This window comes from Nematocida parisii, assembly GCF_000250985.1.
Source record: "Nematocida parisii ERTm1 unplaced genomic scaffold supercont1.1, whole genome shotgun sequence".
In the NCBI taxonomy this organism is placed as follows: Eukaryota; Fungi; Microsporidia; genus Nematocida; species Nematocida parisii.
In genome coordinates this window covers 650,878-671,030 of record NW_013524646.1, presented here as the reverse complement: position 1 = coordinate 671,030, position 20,153 = coordinate 650,878, and the positions used below count along the sequence as shown (strand labels likewise).

General features: G+C 38.0%; 12 protein-coding genes across 12 annotated transcripts; 6 read left to right on the top strand and 6 right to left on the bottom strand.

The window, feature by feature from the left end:
- Nucleotides 1-57: 57 nt before the first annotated feature.
- NEPG_00464 (centromere/microtubule-binding protein CBF5) lies at nt 58-1,347 on the bottom strand (the record flags this gene model as incomplete). The annotated part of the gene is made up of 1 exon (XM_013202841.1): nt 58-1,347. The coding sequence occupies one exon, from the start codon at nt 1,345-1,347 to the stop codon at nt 79-81; it is 1,269 nt and encodes a 422-aa protein (XP_013058295.1). The 3' UTR covers nt 58-78.
- Nucleotides 1,348-1,374: 27 nt separating this feature from the next.
- On the top strand, nt 1,375-2,364 carry NEPG_00463 (uncharacterized protein; the record flags this gene model as incomplete). The annotated part of the gene is made up of 1 exon (XM_013202840.1): nt 1,375-2,364. The coding sequence occupies one exon, from the start codon at nt 1,375-1,377 to the stop codon at nt 2,260-2,262; it is 888 nt and encodes a 295-aa protein (XP_013058294.1). The 3' UTR covers nt 2,263-2,364.
- Nucleotides 2,365-2,744: 380 nt separating this feature from the next.
- On the bottom strand, nt 2,745-4,926 carry NEPG_00462 (uncharacterized protein; the record flags this gene model as incomplete). Its single annotated transcript, XM_013202839.1, has 1 exon — nt 2,745-4,926. One exon carries the CDS (start codon nt 4,924-4,926, stop codon nt 2,884-2,886), a length of 2,043 nt encoding a protein of 680 aa, XP_013058293.1. The 3' UTR covers nt 2,745-2,883.
- Nucleotides 4,927-5,288: 362 nt separating this feature from the next.
- On the bottom strand, nt 5,289-6,224 carry NEPG_00461 (uncharacterized protein; the record flags this gene model as incomplete). The annotated part of the gene is made up of 1 exon (XM_013202838.1): nt 5,289-6,224. The coding sequence occupies one exon, from the start codon at nt 6,222-6,224 to the stop codon at nt 5,289-5,291; it is 936 nt and encodes a 311-aa protein (XP_013058292.1).
- Nucleotides 6,225-6,255: 31 nt separating this feature from the next.
- NEPG_00460 (uncharacterized protein) lies at nt 6,256-7,490 on the bottom strand. The gene has a single exon (XM_013202837.1). The coding sequence runs from the start codon at nt 7,431-7,433 to the stop codon at nt 6,267-6,269; it is 1,167 nt and encodes a 388-aa protein (XP_013058291.1). The 5' UTR covers nt 7,434-7,490; the 3' UTR covers nt 6,256-6,266.
- Nucleotides 7,491-7,711: 221 nt separating this feature from the next.
- NEPG_00459 (uncharacterized protein) lies at nt 7,712-8,288 on the bottom strand (the record flags this gene model as incomplete). Its single annotated transcript, XM_013202836.1, has 1 exon — nt 7,712-8,288. The coding sequence occupies one exon, from the start codon at nt 8,286-8,288 to the stop codon at nt 7,734-7,736; it is 555 nt and encodes a 184-aa protein (XP_013058290.1). The 3' UTR covers nt 7,712-7,733.
- A 102-nt stretch (nt 8,289-8,390) lies between these two features.
- NEPG_00458 (uncharacterized protein) lies at nt 8,391-9,000 on the top strand (the record flags this gene model as incomplete). The annotated part of the gene is made up of 1 exon (XM_013202835.1): nt 8,391-9,000. One exon carries the CDS (start codon nt 8,391-8,393, stop codon nt 8,877-8,879), a length of 489 nt encoding a protein of 162 aa, XP_013058289.1. The 3' UTR covers nt 8,880-9,000.
- Nucleotides 9,001-9,143: 143 nt separating this feature from the next.
- On the top strand, nt 9,144-10,918 carry NEPG_00457 (nucleolar GTP-binding protein 1; the record flags this gene model as incomplete). The annotated part of the gene is made up of 1 exon (XM_013202834.1): nt 9,144-10,918. The coding sequence occupies one exon, from the start codon at nt 9,144-9,146 to the stop codon at nt 10,899-10,901; it is 1,758 nt and encodes a 585-aa protein (XP_013058288.1). The 3' UTR covers nt 10,902-10,918.
- A 94-nt stretch (nt 10,919-11,012) lies between these two features.
- Nucleotides 11,013-13,178, bottom strand: NEPG_00456 (uncharacterized protein; the record flags this gene model as incomplete). Its single annotated transcript, XM_013202833.1, has 1 exon — nt 11,013-13,178. The coding sequence occupies one exon, from the start codon at nt 13,176-13,178 to the stop codon at nt 11,082-11,084; it is 2,097 nt and encodes a 698-aa protein (XP_013058287.1). The 3' UTR covers nt 11,013-11,081.
- A 252-nt stretch (nt 13,179-13,430) lies between these two features.
- On the top strand, nt 13,431-15,419 carry NEPG_00455 (uncharacterized protein; the record flags this gene model as incomplete). The annotated part of the gene is made up of 1 exon (XM_013202832.1): nt 13,431-15,419. One exon carries the CDS (start codon nt 13,431-13,433, stop codon nt 15,417-15,419), a length of 1,989 nt encoding a protein of 662 aa, XP_013058286.1.
- A 60-nt stretch (nt 15,420-15,479) lies between these two features.
- Nucleotides 15,480-15,662, top strand: NEPG_00454 (uncharacterized protein; the record flags this gene model as incomplete). Its single annotated transcript, XM_013202831.1, has 1 exon — nt 15,480-15,662. The coding sequence occupies one exon, from the start codon at nt 15,480-15,482 to the stop codon at nt 15,660-15,662; it is 183 nt and encodes a 60-aa protein (XP_013058285.1).
- Nucleotides 15,663-16,661: 999 nt separating this feature from the next.
- On the top strand, nt 16,662-20,051 carry NEPG_00453 (uncharacterized protein; the record flags this gene model as incomplete). The annotated part of the gene is made up of 1 exon (XM_013202830.1): nt 16,662-20,051. The coding sequence occupies one exon, from the start codon at nt 16,662-16,664 to the stop codon at nt 20,013-20,015; it is 3,354 nt and encodes a 1,117-aa protein (XP_013058284.1). The 3' UTR covers nt 20,016-20,051.
- Between the last annotated feature and the right edge of the window lie 102 nt (nt 20,052-20,153).

Below are 20,153 nucleotides of genomic sequence, written 5' to 3'. Positions count from 1 at the left end.
TGGGTGGGTGTAATAAAAGCACTTCTATCCAATAAATTGTTTTATTTATTACTAAGTGTGGCAATAGATCAGGTGTGACTAGGAAAACTCTTTTTTGCTTTTTTTAAGAAAGGACTTGTCTTCTTGCTGGGGCTTTCTCTTTTCAGGAGTTTTTGTCTCTCTGTCTTGCATTTCCTGCGGCTTGTTCACTTCTGGTGCAGTATTTGCCTTGTTTTCTTCGCTGTCTTTGGTGTGTGCCTGTGGCCCAAGCTTCCACTGTCTCTGGTATGTGTCTTTATTCATAATAACTCTCTTGGTTCTGCAGACAACTCCGTGCTCCATCATACTCAGCTGCGGTGATGTGACAAGGGCAACTGCCAGAGCCACTGCCTCTCCCTTCGGGGACACAAGCACAATTGTGTCTTTGTGATTGAAGTCGCCGTATCTAAGAACACCTTTAGCAGTAAGCTGTCCACCATAGCAGATAGCGTTAATACAACTATCCTTTATGATTACTCTTGGATACCCAACAAGAAGACTCTCAAGAGGCTGCACTACAGCACGCAAGTATGACTGGTCCATTGTCTTCTGGTGCAAGTACATTGCATCGAGTACATCGTGCATTGTAACTAGATTGTCTTCGCTCACTGCTCCACTTCGTGTTCTTCTTAAGTCTACCATCTCAGACTTTACACCAAGATAAAGGCCCAAGTGAGTACATAATGATCTTATGTACGTTCCTGCCTCACAGTCTACTCTGAATAGCCCCAGCTGCTTCTCTTCATCAAAGTCCAGATATTCTACCTGGTTTACTTTTCTAATTCTAAGATTTCTCTTCACAGCACACTGCTCAGGCGGTCTCTGCAATAATGGCCCAACAAAAAGATTTAAGGCCTCTATAAATTTCTCTTTTGATACTCCTTCATCAAATTTGACCACTCCCACATATTCTTTTCCTGCATCCTGCTGGCACTTGGCTATACGCGTTGCCTTGTTCAGACATACAGGCAGACACCCAGAAACCATGGGGTCAAGTGTTCCAGAGTGACCAGTTCGCTCGCACCGAAGAATACTCTTGATCCACGATACAATTTCGTGGGAGGATGGGTTGCATGGCTTGTCCAGGTTTATCACACCATACTCCAGATATATGTCCAGTGGTCTTTCCAGCGGGCAGTATCCATAAGAAGTTGGAGTGTACTTCAAAGACTTAATGTTCATGTCCTCCATTCCCTTCAGCAGTAATGGCCAGTCTCCTGAGTGAGTTAGCTTTTCTCCGGTGTTATTCATTAGTGCATGCTTTGCTTTAATTGTCATCGGAGAGTCTATTTCTACTCCTTTATCCGTTGCGTAATTAATTTGCTTCATATATAAAAAAATTTCGTACGCAGTAATATGCACAGTGCAGCCGGCCCAGAGCTCAACGCGTACTTAACTGAAAGGATGGATGGAATAATTCAGGATTCTTCCTATTCACCAAATGGAGAAATAATTGCATGCGCACTGGACTCAGGGTATCTTGTATTTCATGATGCAGTTAAGAATAAAAGGCACTCGCCCGTGCCCACAATGAATCAAGGGTCCTTCTTAGTTGACTTTATAAGCTCATCTCTATTAGTACATACTACAGAGAGTGACTTAAGTGTGCTGAATTTAGAAAAACAGGAATATATATCTCTTTTTTCAGGGCACTCTTCAAGAATATATAGCATTTCAACATCATTCATGTTCAAAAACACAATATCTGTAGCAGAGAATGAGGCGTATATTTGGGATATTCGGGAGAAGAACCCGCACGCAAAAATACCCGTGCAAGGTCGCCCACTGATTAAATATTCACCAGATGGAAGAATATTTATGGCACTATTTGAGGAGATGAAAGAAATGCGTCTATTTGACGTGCGATCGTATATGGCAGGACCGTACAAAACAAAGAATATAGAAATAGAGGGCTGCACAGACGTCTGCTTTTCTCCTGATGGGTTTGGGTTTGCTCTGATTAGAGAGGATGGCTTCAGCATTGCAGATGGACTGAGTGGAGATATAACTATGCACCTTCCAAGTGAAAACAGCACTGCTGGGTGCTTCACCCAGGACAGTAGATCTTTTATATACACAACAGGGTCAAAAGAAATTTCAATGGCCACAATCCCAGAAACAAACAGTGCGCCGATCTCGTTTGATGGTGGGGAGTGCTCTATCAGTGCTCTCCACTATAATCCGTGCTTTGAACAAGTGGCTGTTATACACGGCCAACTGTCCTTCCTACAGAACTCAACTTAGCCCAAATTGTATACGATAAATTAAAACACCAGCACTTAAAATAAAATGCATGTGCCCACTGTTGATACACCAGTATGTGATTAAGAAAAATAAAGATATAAGCATGTGGTTGCCACTTTATAATAAAGTATATTTTACCATTTACATTAGACATAAAATAAGCAATTTCTATTCAAGCTGTATACACCATAAGATGCATATTCTACTAATTCAGTAAATAAGAATATCCTACATGTATTTTATGGTGTAGGCGTGATTGAATATTTACACTTAATAAGACAAAAAGTACCTGGAATAATAATAAAATGTACGGGTTTATTTTAATACAAATTATAATTAAATCAATAATACACACAGAATTTCGGGGTATGTCATGCCGTTAACTCAGAATATAGTATAACCAGAGGAAATAATAGTATGTCTGGGCTATGTGCTTGTCTATTCTATGGGATATTTAGAATCATATAAATATTTTTATTAGCATATAGTGACAGTGAAGAATAAGAGTTCTGTTCAGAATAAAGATAGACAGTATTAGTAGGAGTTCATACAAAATAGATGAGGCTTGAAAAATCACTGAATGAGTCTGTGTTAATAATGTAATGGCATTTCAGGCTAGATCTATCTATTGTAATTGTTATTTTGTCTATAGTTATCTGGATAATTTTGATTAGGCTGATTCATATTATTTGGGTTATACCCATAGTTGTTAGGATGATTGTTTCTTTGATAGTTAGCAGGGTAGCTTCCGTTAGGCATTTGATTTCCTGTGGGCGGGTTGTTATATGGGCCAGATGGATTGTATCCACTGTTACCTGTACTTTGTGCATTTGGATTCGGGTAGTTATTTGGATACCCATTACTGTATGGCGGCATATTATTCTGCTGTGGATAGCTTCCTGGATAGCTGTTGTTTTGTGTATACGGATAAGGCTGTGCTGATCCTTGGTTGGCGAAATGGTTTCCGATGGATGAGGTAGATTCATTTAGTACAGTCACAAGGGCATCTATGTCCTTTGTTACAGTGCTTGCTGCTAAATCTGACTGTATTTCATTTTTGAATATTTGCATATATACATTCCGCATCTGGGCCTTTATGGTCTCTGTAATGGCATGGTGTTCGTTGTCTTCTAAAATCTGTTTTATTAGCAGAAATATAATAAAACCACGGGAGTTATTTGATTCAATAAGGAAGGAGGCACGGCCAGGCCTTGCTGAGCCAGGAGTGTGCTGTCGTGATTCCAGAATTGCACTCTGTATTTTTTTAACTACTTCAGCGGAAACAGGCGAATTCTCCAGAAGATTCGCTTCTATGCTTATATATTCTATATTATGTGGATGGATCTGCTGGTTTTCAATGAATAGTCGCTCTATGCTAAATTCTTTTTTTAGAGCACTATACACTACCATAGAAGTCTTTTCATTTTTGTAATTTACCGGTATGGATTTAATAAAGCCTTGAATCGTAGGAGGAGCGCATACTTTGTAGTTCTCGCAGGTGGTGTCTGATGTAGACATGCATTTGCTTTCCAATAGGCATAAAGTGCCATCTGTGCACATGGGATGGAGCAGGTGCTCCTGGCTTACCCGAATAATTGGAGTGTCATTGATTGTTATGTGAATAATTTTGCTTGAAGAAGTTTCCATTTGAATTTTTGATGCTATATCTGTGAGAGATGCCAAGGTAAGTGGGCTTGTTAAAACTGTATCTGTTACATTTAGCTTTTTTAGTGGACTTCCACTGTTGTTTTCATCACGAAGTGTTTCTGATGTTGGAAAGTTGACAAACATTCGCTTCTTACTTTTATCGGGAGGGCCATAAGAAATAATGTAGGGAACTATCTTATTAGAAGAAAGAGAGCAGTACATTGGAAGAATAGTGGTTCCTGGTGAAGTTGAGTAGTCTTCATGTGGAGGTGTATTATTCCAGCTATTTGAGCTGTTCCAGTTGTTGGAGTTGTTATAACCGTTATCATGCGATGGATATCCAGAGCTGTATTCATTCGGCGGCCTATTATTGTTTTCTAGATAGGAATTTGATATTGCATTCGCTAAAGGACTCTCTGCAACATTCTTATACATTTCAGCTCCTTTCTGTAATATACTGCGCATACTGTATGAGATCGTGGGGGGTGCACTGTAGTCATACGGCGGCCGGTATGTGCCGCTGTTGGTTTTAGGGCTGTCGGCCAATGGAACACACTTGCCGTCTGGCATCCTCTTAGAAGGATATTCACAAATTAGCTCCGGCTCATCATCTTTTTTTGGATTATACCCAGGCTCATACGTATCTTTATTATGATGGTGTGTGTCATGCGGTCTAAAGCTCTCTCTTTCTCCAAAGTAGCTATTTATGCATCTGTCGTTAGAATTATGAATGTTATTTAGTGTGCCGTTGTTCTTAATATGGTCCTGAAGTTTTCTAATAACATTTTCGGGCGAGCACCGAGGGCCGGCTTCTCTTCTGGAAATGGCCTCCCTCTCTGAAGAGGCTTCATCATCATCTTGGTATAGGTGGCTGTTTTGTTTAAGCTGTGCACCAAACCATTTTGCAGTATTTCTAATATTTTCAACCAGAAGCTGTGCTGGGTGTTTTCGAACCGTGCTGTCTCTTTTAGCATGCAGCAGGCTTAGCGCGAGTATCGCAATTGTGGCTCTTTTCATTATTTTTCATATCTCTATGGTAAATATAAACACTGTTTCATGTTGTGGCATATATATCGAATCATATAAAATTTCGAGTCTTCTAATGGCCCAATGTGCTTTTCTCACCGCCATAAGACCAAAATAACCCCAAGTTTACTCAAATCCTATTAAATTGCCCTAGAATTGGCTGAAGATACAAAAATAAAATCCTTCATTTTTGTTCTATAAGAAAATAAACAGTATGCTTTCCTTTTAAAATGAAAATAGACACTTCTACTTACACACGAAATATTTTAAAAAATAGAAATCTTCTAAAAATAAACTCATCTCACAGTGTGTTTATTATGTAAACATAAAATGAGAAAATTCTTCTCTATCCACTAGAAAGATGGATTAACGTCTACATTCTGGATAGAAGCAGCACTATTCAGGATTAGAACATCCGCAGTCAGGGATACTTTACAGAATGCGAGAGAGGCATGAAGTTCTTTTATAGATGAGAACCGATTAAAGCTCATCAGCTTTGACATAAACCGCTGGAATGGCGCTGCTTCTAATTTCACAGAAACCCCACCCTCTGCATTTGAAATGCACACACTTCTTTTCTCCTCACATATACTGAACACTCTTCCTTCCAGTAGGATAGATGTATCTTTCTTTAGGGTATCTATTTCTTTTACTGTTTGAATGGTTTGCTTTCTCATTCTTAGATTGCTCTGTAGCTGAGCAATTGCCTTGAGAGTCATTGTTGGGTTTATTTCTATGGTTGAAGTGCTTTGGGTGCATACCTCTTTTTTAGACAGGTCTATAAGCACGTTTGTTAGTAAAAGAATGTCTCTGTGCTCTATAATATGCTTGTCGGTCTGAAGAGTCAGCTTAAAGTATTGGTTTGAAGAATCTACACAGTGTACTAGGCACTTATACTTCTTGCAGACTAGCTTTGCAACAAGAACCATCGCAGGCACTGCCTCATCCGGCCGTTTTTGGATTAGTTCACGAGACCATGGCCTGCTAATACTGGGAAAAAATATCGAGGGAAGCAGTGAGTACCTATCCAATATTTTTATATTATTAACTCGTGCAAATATGTGCTCGGCTCGGGATGTTTTTGCATGCCCATTTACACTCACTGCATGCCCTATAGATATGGAAGAAAATAGATCTTTTTCTTTTTGTGCTGAATTAGATGAAACAGTAAATGTAACATACCAGACCTTTTTGTTGTTCTGTAGCAATGCTGTTGTAGTACTTATGACATTGCAATTCACCACCCTTTTAGATAAAAACTCTAATTTGACTATTACACCTATAACCATCTTAAAAAACAATCAAATTCTATCTTTATTTAAATGATTATATTAGTCTTGTTTTATGATTTGAGAGACAAACGACTTTTCCTCTGTTGTAATATCTGAGACAACAGAAGGCGAAGAAACTTCTTTCTTTTTCAGAGAAATCTCTGATAGTCTACTATTAACAAGGGTAAAGTGCTCTGAGAAGAAGTTTAAAAGAACTGAAATAAACTCAATACAAGGAATTCCTGCAACAATGCATTCTTGCTGTATACCTGAGAAATAAAGAGTAACCAGGTCCTGCGGAATTTTCTCTTTTCTGTATAGAATGCCTGTGACGTGGCTGTCCACGCCTTCTAAAAACTCATCAAATGTGCTGGAAGAAATAAAAAGAGAAATAAGTGCAGATGCACAGTTGTGAAGTGTACTGCTTCTGTCTAAAGAAATACTTTCATGCGATATACACATGCCTATAGACAAAAAGTTTCTACACTCCTGAAGATCTTTTCGCACAGAGTACTTAGCTCTTAGAACATTCAGATACTTCTGGATATTCCCAATACTGTTAAGAGCAGCTGCGCACTGCTTGTAACAATCGATTCGAAGTAGCATGCCCCGGCTGTTTATGAGAGGGCTCATTTGCTGACACATAAGGTTGATGGTTTTTGCAGTTGTCTTCAAAAATAGAATGTTCTCTGGGAGAAGCTCTCTAGTTAGGTCTAAAATAGAGTCTGTTGTAATAACCTTTGATAAAATCATGCCAAAGAACTCTCTTTCAATTAAACTGCATATCCTTTCAATGTACCGACTGCTGGTAAAATTCATTGCATTTTCAGACCAGAAATACTTCATTTCCTGGTACCCCTTCATATAGTTGTAATCCAGAAAAAACTCAAGTGCCGCCCTATGCATTTCACCATACTTTTTCACAAATAGCTTTTCCGATTGAGTTTCTTTGTCGCAGCTAAGAGCGCTTGATCCCTTAGCAGCCACTCCAAAGTAATGGTACTTAGAATTGCCTCTATTCCCCAGGCGCCTGCTGCGAATGAAAGGGAATGCCATTTTAATTACTTTTCCAAACATGGCAGTGTTAAGTGGCTCAATTCCTTTCTCTTTAAAGTCATTGCAGTAGTGTTGGTATATGATACAGCGAGGTATAGAATTGTCTTTACACGGCACATAGTTAAGATTAAGCCAATTAGTTATTGGCTGGTTCATGCTTTCTATGAACATTCCTGTATTGTTAGTAAACAATGCGGAAGGTGTTTCTTATGCAAACACAAATAAACATTTGTCTCTTTAGGTTCTATTGTTCTAAAGATTCTTTTCTGCCCGGGACAAATAATTTATTTGTTTTAAAACAATTCAGAGACAGATGAAACTATTACATTCTAGAATTTAAAAATATATTCATTTTTTGGGTTATTTACAAATATTTATTTCATTTATTACCAGCTCATCAGTATTAAAAAGCAAATTATATTTATATAAAACTTGAAATTAGGCTGCGTGCGCATTATTCTATTTAAATCTTTATTTTGCATGCATCATAATCCACTCTTCTACTGCTGTAAAATTGGACAGAGTCAAGGAAGAAATTGAGTAACAGGCAATGTCTTTTCCTAGGAAAGAGTCCAGAGAAAGATGTAGGGCAATGTTCTTACAATCCACAAATCCTTCCACATCATTGTGCGTGCAGAGTATGAGAATCGGCATGTTTTTCCTCTTATTTCTATTAAGTAGGCCTAGGAGCATTGTTTTTGCATCTATAAAGCTATCTGGGTCGGATGCATTTACAAAAAAAAGAAGAGCATTTGACTTTCTATAACAAAGGTCTCTAAGATTATTGTACTCAGCAGCGCCCCCTATGTCAAAGAACAATCCACGCAAGCCATTTTTAGTAAAGTGCCTGGTGCGAGATCCAATGGTGGAGGGCTCTTTCTTTAGTACTTTTTTCTCAGTAAATGCTTTATAAAAAGAGGTTTTCCCTGACTTTGAAGGGCCGCAAAGACATATCTTTATTTTCTTTCCGAAGAAATAGTAATTTAAACAATTTCTTGTCTCGATAAGACACTCTCTAATACCCATCCTTTGCAGATAATTCTTGCTATTTGTATTTAAGAGATAATGCAACCAATAAGATGAATAGAGAGTGCGGTGATCTTTTATGTTTTTATTTTACAAAAAATAATGAATAGCTTTGTTATACCAATTGCAGTTTGCATTCTTGCTTTGCTTATTACACTTCTAGCCTTTAGAAAGGCACCTAAGCAGAAAAAGCGGATTGTTTTAATGGGGAGAAAAGGCACGGGAAAGACTCGGCTATTTTTAGCTCTTACAGAAAAGAACTGTTCTGCCATAAAGACCATTCCATCTATAGACTCAGTAAATCACATGCTTGGAAATAGCGCAGTTCTTGTGGACACTCCTGGAGCAGACTCATTTGAAAGGACTGCAGAACACATGAATCTAACTAAAGACGATTTGGTTATCTATGCGTTCAATAGAAAAGAGCAGCAGTCACCACTAAATCTAGACACCAAGGCACGTATTTATAAAATATACACGGGAGAGGATGCATCCTGTGGCAGCGGCATTAAAAGCATTAAACTCAGCCAGCTGCTAGGTATGGACTCTAACTCACCAGAAATTCAAGACATTCTATCACAGATACTCTAATAAATGCAGAGTATACTTCTATTTAGCTGGACATGTGCAGTATATTTAGATTATAGTACAATATAGGAATAAATAACTCAAGGGTTTGGTTTTGTTCTTTCTAGGCATAATTGACAGTAATACATAAAAATAGAAAATCTGTGTGTAAAAACATGGGCATGCGTATAAATAAAGAAAGATTACTGGGTTATATCACTTTTCTTTCTTTCTAAATATGTTTAGTACTATAATTAAATAAAATACGTTGCATTGCAAATTTTTTATATGAAGAGCATAGCCACTGTGCCCACCGCTGAAGTGCTTATAGACACCTGCCTTTCTAGAACAAACAGAAGGACCCCAACAGAAATACACAAGCACTACCAAATTGGAAGAATCAGAGAATTCTACACACGAAAGGTGAAGTTTTCATCCTCTATGTACGTGGAGAAGCTAAATGAAATTATTAACTCATTCCCTCGAGTGGATGAGGCCCATCCATTCACATCCGACTTGATAAATGTGTTGTATGATAGAGATCACTACAAAATGGCTCTAGGACACATTAAAACCGTTGTATCTGCAATTAGCAGAACCGAGAAAGAGTACACCAAGCTGATCAAGTACGGAGATTCTTTATACAGATGCAAGCAGCTTAAAAGAGCAGCACTGGGAAAGATGTCTACAATGGCAAAGAAACTGTCCAAGACTCTTGTATACTTAGAGGAGGTGAGGCAGAGCATAATGCGCATGCCAGATATTGACCCAACTACACGTACTCTTCTAATCTGCGGGTATCCTAATGTAGGAAAGAGTAGCTTTATGAACACTGTGAGTAGAGCAAAGGTTGACGTGCAGCCATATGCCTTTACAACAAGAAATCTATACGTAGGACATTTTGATTACAAGTATCTTAGATGGCAGATAATAGATACTCCGGGAGTACTTGACCATCCAATAGAAGACATGAACACAATTGAGATGCAAAGTGTGACTGCGCTTGCACATTTGCGTGCAGCCATTCTATACTTTATTGATCTGAGCGAGACATGCGGATACTCTATAGAAATGCAGGTAGGGTTATTTAGAAGTTTATCTCCTCTTTTTGAAGGAAAGCCTGTGGTATTTGTTCTTAGCAAGTCTGATATCAGAAAGTTTTCAGAGCTGGACACCGAGAGACAGGAGCTTGTAAAAGACCTTATTGGAAACTGCCCCAGCGTAGAAGTGTCATCTCTGGAAGAGCATAATGTGGATCTCGCCAAGAACACTGCGTGCGAAAATTTGCTAACACATAGAGTAGAGCTAAAGATGCAAGAAAAGAGACTTGAGGAGTTTAGAAGATTCCTAGACATTAAAAAGCCAAAGATAGACCCAGAGTACAAGAGAGTTGCAGAGACCGACGAGTTTGGAAAGAGAGAGCAAACACAGAATGATCTAAGAAAGAAGGCCGAGGAACAGGGAATAAAGTTCTTCTCAGATTTGAATGCACAATACTTCATCAGAGATGAGTGGAAATATGATGTGATACCAGAAATATATAACGGAAAAAACATTGCAGATTATGTAGATCCAGATATTGAGGCCAAACTACAGAAGTTAGAGGAAGAAGAGGATTACTACATGCAGGAGGTGTACAACAAGGAGTACGCCCTGCTAGACAAGTCAGAGTGCGACAAGAAGCATAGAATTATAAACTCAAAGATTCTTAAGAGACTGAAGGGGCTTGACAAGCAGAGAGAGAATCTTCCTCAGCGTATGAAGACTACAGCGCTTTGCAAGAAGAAAGAGGCAATTGAAAGAGAGCAAGAAAAACCTATTTCTATGGAGATAGATGATCCAATGGCAGAAAGACTCAAGCCCGCACAGACTAGAATTGTTCCGCTTACTCAGGATGAAGAAAGACGCCTGGCCCGTAGCGACAAGCATGTCAAGGAAAAGAAGCTCAGAGGAAGAAAAGACGACCGTGATAGAGTGCATCTCACAGAAAGGCCCATGCATCTGTTCAGTGGAAAGAGAACAAATGGAAAGACACAAAGAAGATAAAACTAATAAATTCGCAATAATAACTGCCGACTGCTATTCGATCACAGAATGAAGATATATACCTGCTACAATTATACTAACAGACAAACTATGAGATAAAATGCTTTTTATTAACAATAATGTGTGCGCGTGCATGGCTAGTATAAGCCATTTCACCCCAAATAACCAGACGCCCATAATTCATGGCGCGCTCTTGATTATATAGAGCTTTTCGGATATCATGGATATTAACAGTGCGTCTGTTCCTGTGAATATGTCTTTTAATATTTCTGCTGGCTCCTGTGTGTCTTTTATCTGTTCTATTAGATGGTTTGTCTTTTTATAAGTATTTACTAATTCTTCTGCATCTACATGGGTGTCTATACTACTATTTCTGTCGATTTTTGACAAAAGCATTCCAGATAAGTATAGCATTGTATTATCGAGTAGGCACGAGAGCATGTGGCTGTGCAATTGTTTATCATCTATTTTATACGCAAACTCAACAAAGTTATATACAAGATGCTCTTTTTTCTGCAAAACTGCACTACTCACAAATCTTTTAAAAAGACTAAAGTCCTGCAGTATTAGTCTGCTTAGTGACTCTGCGCATATAAATCCGCTTATTTCCTCTGGATCTATTATATGGTAGAGCTTCTTTGTGTTTTTCTCATCAAGCAGGCGCACCATTACTGAAACTATCTCCTCATACGTGTGTGGTGCATATGTTTTAACTGCATCTAGCAGATCTATCGCTAGCTCTATCTCATCTATGTGCAAGAAATGGAATAAAGTGCGCTCTACGCTAGTCTTATATTCTGCACTGTTTGAAAATATATCAAATGCCAAAGAAAATGGGAGAATGTTCCTAGTACAAAGCAGTATAATAATAGGAAATATTGACTCTTTGTAAAGACATTCTCTCACGGTATAAAGAGTGCCTGTAATTGGGTCTATCCACGCGGCTAACCCCGCGAGCAGCTCTTCTTCTTTCTTAGAGTCCTTTTCTATAGCAAATGGCTTTTTAATAAACTCAATAGAGACAGATGCCATATTATCCATCCAGAAAAACAGTATGTTATTCCCAGAGATGCCAAATGCTACATAGTTGCTGCCCTTCTTTGCGATTGATATGTTTTGTATTCCTGTGATAATGTGTGGTTTCTCTTTCTCCAGACTAATCTTGAACAGATTAATGCATTGCGTTTGTGTAATAAAGAATTCCTTTTGAGGCACTGCAGTAAATTCTTTGATTTCTTTTGTGTTTATATTTATTTCTGTGATGAATAGTGAGAAAAGAGGAGTTGTTTGCTTTATGATCTTTTCTGTGGTAAATACTAATAGAATCTCCCCTATCTCTTCAATAGACACAACATCATTTGAAATTACAAACCCTGGCAGAATAAATGCAAATTTAAATGTCTTTATATGGTGTGCAACGGTGTTTTCTTTTTTGGAAATGAAAATATAGTCGTCTGTCACGAATACTTGAGATGCTGCCATATCAAACTCTATTTCAAGGTTTGAGTTAAGAACTAAAAGCCTTTTCTTCTCAGCAGAAAATAAATATATATATAAGTGCTTCTTCCACACGCCAGAAGGAATAAAGTCATTTGGATATCTCTTAAACTGATTTCTGTACATAATCAGGCCGTCGCATGATAGAATATGCCGCAGTGTTTGATTGTTATAAAAGAATGAGATAGATGAAGCAGGAGAATATTCAATTGGAATAGTATATTTTTTCTCTGGAAGATAGACAGACGCATGCTCAGGGGATATAAAGCATATTCCTCTGGGGTATATTCTCTCTACAGTAAAAAGAGTATACTCTGTAATAGCTGAAATCTTAGGAGAATATGTATACAACTTCATTTGCTCTGTATTATAGTAGAACTCTTCCACTTCCTTACTTTCAATAGAAAATACCCTACAGCCATGTATATACACAGTTGGCGTGCACACCCCTTTTGTGTATGCACCATTTCTTACAGAGACACCCACATCCGAATAAACCTCCTCAAATAGAGGCATAATATTTTGTATACTATGTATATACACCTCTCTATCTACATTATTGGTTATTCTAATACTGCTTTTTTCTTTATCTATAATAATGTCTATATCACTCTCATAGACAGATGTGCGGAATAGAAAGCACTGAAGATAAACATTTGGATATTTATATATTTGGACGCATGACCGATTGTCTTTTGTGGTGTGGGTTATAAATAGTGGCCCAGCTGCAAATATAAACTTTTCTGGAATATGATACTCTGCTTCTGGCTGTATTGTCATTTTTATTTATAAACATTTATTTTTACATTTACAATAGAAGCCTATTCATTTCATATATATCTCTGTTTCTAAGTAATATTATATTTCTATTTTCACACTGTTTCGGATTATTCGAGCGATATTGGCTATACACACGTCATTTTTATGAAAAGACTGTTTCTATTGGTTTATTTTGTATATGATCTCTACGCCTCTCCTTATTTTTGATTCTTTCACAATACCTATATATAGTATTATTTCTCTATTACCCCTATGAAGAGAATCAATTCTATAATATACTTCTTTGTATATTTTATTTATAATAGTAGGCAGTTTACTGAGAATTTAACTAAAAAAGAAGACTCTACTCAACTAATAAAAAGTTTAGAGGACACCAATGGATTGGATAGTAAGATTAAAGGCTCAAAGGAAGATACAGTGTCAAACAGCAAGATAGAAGAAAGTATTAAAAAAGAAATAAATACAAAAAGCAGTGCAATTTCAGATAGTTCAGAAATTAACAAAACACACAAAGATTTAAAATCTCCTTTAGAAAAAGAGAAGGATATAAATAAAGACACCTCTCCTTTTTCTCCCTCAAGTGACTTATTCAGTGAAAAGAAGAGCTCTTATAAATCCAAGACAGACCAGAATAGTCAGCACAAAGAAAATAAAATGTCTTCTGGCTGTTGCAAACCAAAAGATGAGAATAAGTGTTCATGTAAGAAGAATAAATCAGATGATCTATTCAAGCCAATGGAAGATGATAAATTCTGCTGCAAAAAGAAAAAGTCTGAAGATTTGTTTAAGCCCAAGGAAGATAACAAATGCTTATGTAAAGAGAACAAACCAGATAATCTACCTAAACAAAAAACTAAAAGCACATGCTCGTGCAAAGGTAAGTTAGACGATTCATTTAAGCCCAAGAATGAGAGCAGAAACTGGCATAACCATCCACCGAGCACTAAAGACAAATGCTCTTGCAAGAAAAATAAGTCTGATCGCCCACACAAACCAAAGAGTAATAAAAAGTGTTCCTGCAAAGAAGATGAATTAGATGACCCACTGCCTCTAGTGAATAAAGGCAAATGTTCATGTAATAAAAATAAATCTGGCTATTCACTTAAACCGAAAAGCAATAAAAAGAAAAAAGAGGTTCATATAAACTCAGATCCTATGGAAAATGATTTTAAAAATAATGAAGATTTAACTATTAAATGTGACAAAAATATGTCTTATAAGTCCACAAGTGAAGCACTGGATTTATCTGAAATAGACTATAAAGTGTCTAATTTATTGCCACGTGATAAAGAAAAAGCTAAGCAGTCTAGTACACCACCAGAACCACACAACGCCCCACCTGTGCCAGAGCCAGAAACAGCTTCTCTACTAAGTGCCCCACCAATTGCACTAAAACCAGAACCAACTCCTGCACCAGCTGCTTTACAGAATGAATCAAAACCAACTCCTGCACCAGCTGCTTTACAGAATGAATCAATGCCTGAGCCTGCTCCAGAACAACCCGCTATACTTGCTCTAATGCAGACTGCACCAGATCAGACAAGCCCGCCAGAACCAGAGCAAGCAGACCTACCAGAAGAATCACAAAATGCTCCAGAACCAGAGCAGGCAGATCCGCCACAATCTCCAAACAATGAGCCTGGCCCAGAAGAACCTAATGTCAGTATGAATACAGATGGCTCTAACCAGCCTAATGAGGTACATCACATACATCAAACTGTAGATGGGGATAACCCAGCTCCTCCAAAAGTAGGCTTTTTTACAGGAATATTCAGGGGTATATCTAGTGGTTTCTCAAGGGTGTTTTTATGGATTAAATCATTCTTTGTAACAGTCCCCCCTGATGATGTAGAAATTATTGACGTAAATGTTGCCCAGGTTGAAGTAAATAATGTAAAGCCAGACCAAAAAAATATGCCGAAACCTCCTCCCAGTGCACCAGAAACAAAGACACCATTGCTAGTTGGCGTTATTTCTAACCCACAAGAAGAAAAGACCACCCCTCCAAACCTCACCATTCCCCAGAAACCCCTTCCAACACCTGCACCAGCCAATAAAAAAGCTGTTAAATCCCCTACTCCACAGGATAACAGTGCACCAAAAATAAATTCTAACAAAATGCCATTGGTATCTCCTTCTAATCAACCTGCTCGCATAGAATCCTCTTCCAAATCAACTAAATACTCTAAAAAAGAAGAGGAATATGAATCCAAGGAATCTAAAAACATTCAAGCGAAATAGTGCTTCTTCTACCTGCAAAGCCATTCATATTTGTTTAAATGGTTTTTATTTATATTTTAAATGTGGCATCTTACTATACTAATATATATTAAAATTAAGTCTAGCTTGATATTTTATAATATTTCGGATTATATTAAGATTTGGATCAACTTTGTGTATAAATGGGACAATCAGGCAGTATGCAGACACTCATGTATAAATGAAAGAACAAAACAACATTTACAAACCAATTTTCAAATATAGAAAAATATAAAACTTATCTATATAAATGACTGTGAATTCAATAAACATTAAGGTTTACTAATGACTAATTCTAAGAAATCAAATTGGCTGGTTTTAATTTTCCATGAATGGTATGTGCACTGTGTGTATATGGGCATGGAGCAGTGCCTTTTCTTAATTAAATAAAATATGAGAATTATAATTCTCTTCAATATATTACAGTATGGAAAATAGAAGCGAAGACTTTCTTTTTTTATTTTTAGAAATTTAGAAAATATTCATAAAATGTAAAAGCAAAACAATTATAAATTTTAGTAAAACATAGGAACAATTCGTTTAAACAGCAAAAAAGATTTCAAAATTGAAACATATAATAATATACACGGAGAAAATACTCTGCACACACAATTGGTATAGAACATGTAGTATATATACTACATAAAACAATGCACATTAAACAAAGACTTAAATATGTACAATTTAAGGTTTAGAAACATTTTAAAAAACCAAGTTAACTGTATATAATTTTCCTTAGCATATTTTACTAAAAGAAAAAAGAAAGAATATAGCCAATGCATTAATTAGTCTTTTTATAGCATTTATTTCTATATTATGTGAACTATGCATGATTTATTAAAATAAAATATTATTTATGCCTTACATATTATAGTAGAGACAATGAAGTTTTTTGGAAATATACACGAGTCTACACTAACTTATTATAGATACAGACAGTGTGGGGCTTGAGGTGCTGATATAATTAGTTCCTATATAGTGTATTTCTATGCTATATAGAGAGAACGAAAGATTCTAAGAAATTGATTTTTAACGAATTTTTCTTAGTAATCTTACTGGTTTTTGGGGGGAGTATGCAGGATATCATAGAAAAATGCAGTTACCTGTCAAAGCCTGCTATTGGTCTCTTTTTCTATCTGAAACCCGAAAAGAAAAAATTGATACTGGAAGGTTATCATTAAGCCAAGCTTAAAGATATATATAGAATAGCAATTCAGGAAGAATATGAAGATAGTAAAATACTTAATACACACATTACTACATATTTTAGCATTACAAACAGCAATATTAAAGGCTGCTGATCAAGCACCGCCGCAAAATAACCCTGGAAAAGGTGCACCTCCTGCAGGAAGTCCGCCGCCCGCTGCACCGCCAGCAGCTAAGGCACCTTCGCAGGCTGCACCTCCTGCAGCCAAGAAACCTTCACCACCACCAGCTGCTGCTCCAGCACCACCTAAGAATCTTCCAAACGGCGGAACTTTCTCGCAAACGTCTAGTTCTAGCTCTAGCAGCAGCAGCAGTAGCTCTAAAAGCCACTGTGAGACAAGAAATGGAGCTGTTGTAAATTCTAGCTCATCGGGCAGCAACAAAAGCGCTAGTTCTAGTCAAAAAAGCAATATCAATATGAGTAACAATAATGGAAAGCTAACAACAGATTCAAGCCAGTCTGCAAAATCCAACGAAAAATCATCAAACTATAACAATAGTTATAGCAATAACAATGGAAATATAAAAGAAAGTGCTGCTAAGAGCTCTAACAGCAAGAATTCACAATCTGCACAAAATTCTTCTACAACCACGCAGAATGGAAATCCTATAAGCTCTAGTAGCTCTTCATCTGAAAGTAGTAATAGTAAAAGCAACAAAAGTGAAAAAACTTCTAGTGTAACAGGAGGCGCGGCCGCTGCATCGCAGGCTACTCAGGCAAAAGCAGCATCGAATACTAATGCATCTGCTAGTGCAGCACAAGCTAATAAGCAAAGCACTGCACAATCTTCGTCCCAAAGCAACAGACAGCAGAGCGCTGCACAGTCTGCATATGCACAAAGAGGATATTATGGTGGCTATTCACAACAGCGATCATATAGTCCATACCAATCTCAAAACTATGGATGTGCATATGCCCAAAGAGGACAATATGGATATGCACAATCCCAGAATAGATCATCAATGGCCACACAGCAAAACACTGCAAGTGCTGCCTCATCTGCAAGTGCATCTCAAAAAAATACAGCAGCCACAACAGCATCTCAAGCATCAAGCAGTGCAGCAAAAGCTACTGAACAGAAGGCAGCAGCTTCCTCTAGCTCAAAATCTGAGAGCAGTAAATCTGCTTCAAGTTCAAAGAATACTGCTTCACAGCAATCAACAACTAACACTGGAGCAGCTGGGCAAGCTAGTATGTCATCCTCAAAGTCCGAGAGCAGCAAGGCCGCATCAAGTTCAAAAAGCAGTTCATCCCAACAATCGACAACTACCACTCCTGGTGCAACTGGACAGACTACTATGTCTTCAAAATCTGAGAGCAGCAAGGCCGCTTCAAGCTCAAAGAACAGTTCTTATCAACAATCAGCAACTAGTGGAAATGGGCAGGCTACTATGTCTTCAAAATCCGAAAGTAGCAAGGCCGCATCAAGTTCAAAGAACAGTTCTTCACAACAATCGACAACTAGTGGCAACGGCCAAGCCACCACGTCTAGCTCAAAATCCGAAAGTAGCAAGGCCGCATCAAGTTCAAAGAACAGTTCATCATCCCAACAATCGACAACTACCACTCCCGGTGCAGCTGGGCAGACTACTATGTCTTCAAAATCCGAAAGTAGCAAGGCCGCATCAAGTTCAAAGAACAGTTCTTCACAACAATCAACAACTAGTGGAAATGGTCAAACCTCCATGTCTTCAAAGTCTGAGAGCAGCAAGGCCGCATCAAGTTCAAAGAACAGTTCTTCACAACAATCGACAACTAGTGGCAACGGCCAAGCCACCACGTCTAGCTCAAAGTCTAAGAGCAGCAAGGCCGCATCAAAGTCTAAGAGCAGCTCCTCGCATCATTCTACTTCTAGTACAAATGGCAATGGTCAAGCCACCACATCTAGCTCAAAGTCTGAAAGTAGCAAAGCTGCTTCAAAGTCTAAAAGCAGTTCATCCCAACAATCAACAGCTAGTAGAAATGGACAAGCCAGCACGTCTAGCTCAAAATCTGAAAGTAGCAAGGCCGCATCAAGCTCAAAGAGCAGCTCTTCTCAACATTCAACAACTAGTGGAAATGGGCATGCTACTGCATCATCTTCAAAATCCGAGAGCAGCAAGGCTGCGTCAAAGTCTAAAAACAGCTCTTCACACCATGCTACTTCTAGTACAAGTGGAAATGGTCAAACCTCCATGTCTTCAAAGTCAGAAAGCAGCAAATCTGCCGCAAAGTCTAAGAGCAGCTCTTCACATGAATCAAAAACTAGTGGAAATGGCCAAGCCACTACATCATCTTCAAAGTCTGAAAGTAGCAAGGCTGCATCAAAATCTACATCTTCATCTAGTAAAGAATCCCATCACAATAAAACTGCAAATTCACAAAAAAGCTCCTCTTCAACTAGCAAAACATCAGAAAAATCACAGTCTGCAAAATCCCACTTATCAAAAACAACAAAGTCAACACAAACTCCTACTGCTCAATCTACTAAAGAATCATATTCAAAGTCCTCTTCGAGTTCATTAAAGGCGCGTCAATCAAGCTCCAGCGCTATGCACCAATCAAAAACAGGGGCAGGGGCAAGAGAATCAATTTCACAGGGCGGACATGCATACAGAGAAAGCAATTCTGGCTCAAGCTCATTTAACCATAGCTACTCACACTCAGCAGCAAGCAAAGAGGTAGCTACTAGAGAACAATTTGCAATGAACAGTGGCCAGATGGAAAGTCAATCAATGCATGCAGCAGGGTCAGAAAGCTACAATAACGCGCATTCCTCTAGCATGCACTCTGAAGAAGCCAACCCTAGCAGAGTAGCAGCCGCAAGCAACACAATTAACATAACACAGAATAACCAAAACAATGTACAAATGGCCAATGCGCAATCCACGAGTGTTGCATCTTCTTCTGATGGAGCTGCAAACTATTCTTCAAATGCTGCAGCAGCCAGTCCTAGCGCCGCTGCACAAGGCAGCACAGCTTCTGCAGGCGCTGCTGCCGCTGGATCTTCTGAAGAATGCCAGCAACAAGCCGGTAGCTCAGCACAGGCGCAGTCCGCATCTGCAGAATCTAACGACAGCAGTCAAAAGACTGAGATAATTAAATTCTTCCAAACAAGAGCAGATTACACACTAGACACCAAAGAAATGATGATTGAGAGAGACAATAAATCTCTATGCAAAGTGGCAAATAACATTACTACCATTACACAAGAGGAAATGAAAGAAGGATATGATATTATCGATACGTTCCTGGTGCTTGAACTCACCATTGCTCCATTTGCTATAATAGTAGATGGTATACTTAAAAAAACAATGAGCACATATATTATTGTATCAATTAATGGAGCCCCCATTAATCTTGCAATCCAGTTGATTGATTGCGTTAATTAAACATGTAATAATGACGGAACATATTTAATACGCAGAAACAATCATAAATATTCATTTAAATTAAAATTATTTATCCTTTAGATTTTGATTAGTTACTTTATAATATACTGTAAAACATAAATCATATTTATATTACAT

Excerpts from the sequence above, each read along its gene's own strand:
- NEPG_00460 (XM_013202837.1), bottom strand. The coding sequence starts at position 7,433 with ATGTTCATAGAAAGCATGAACCAGCCAATAACTAATTGGCTTAATCTT.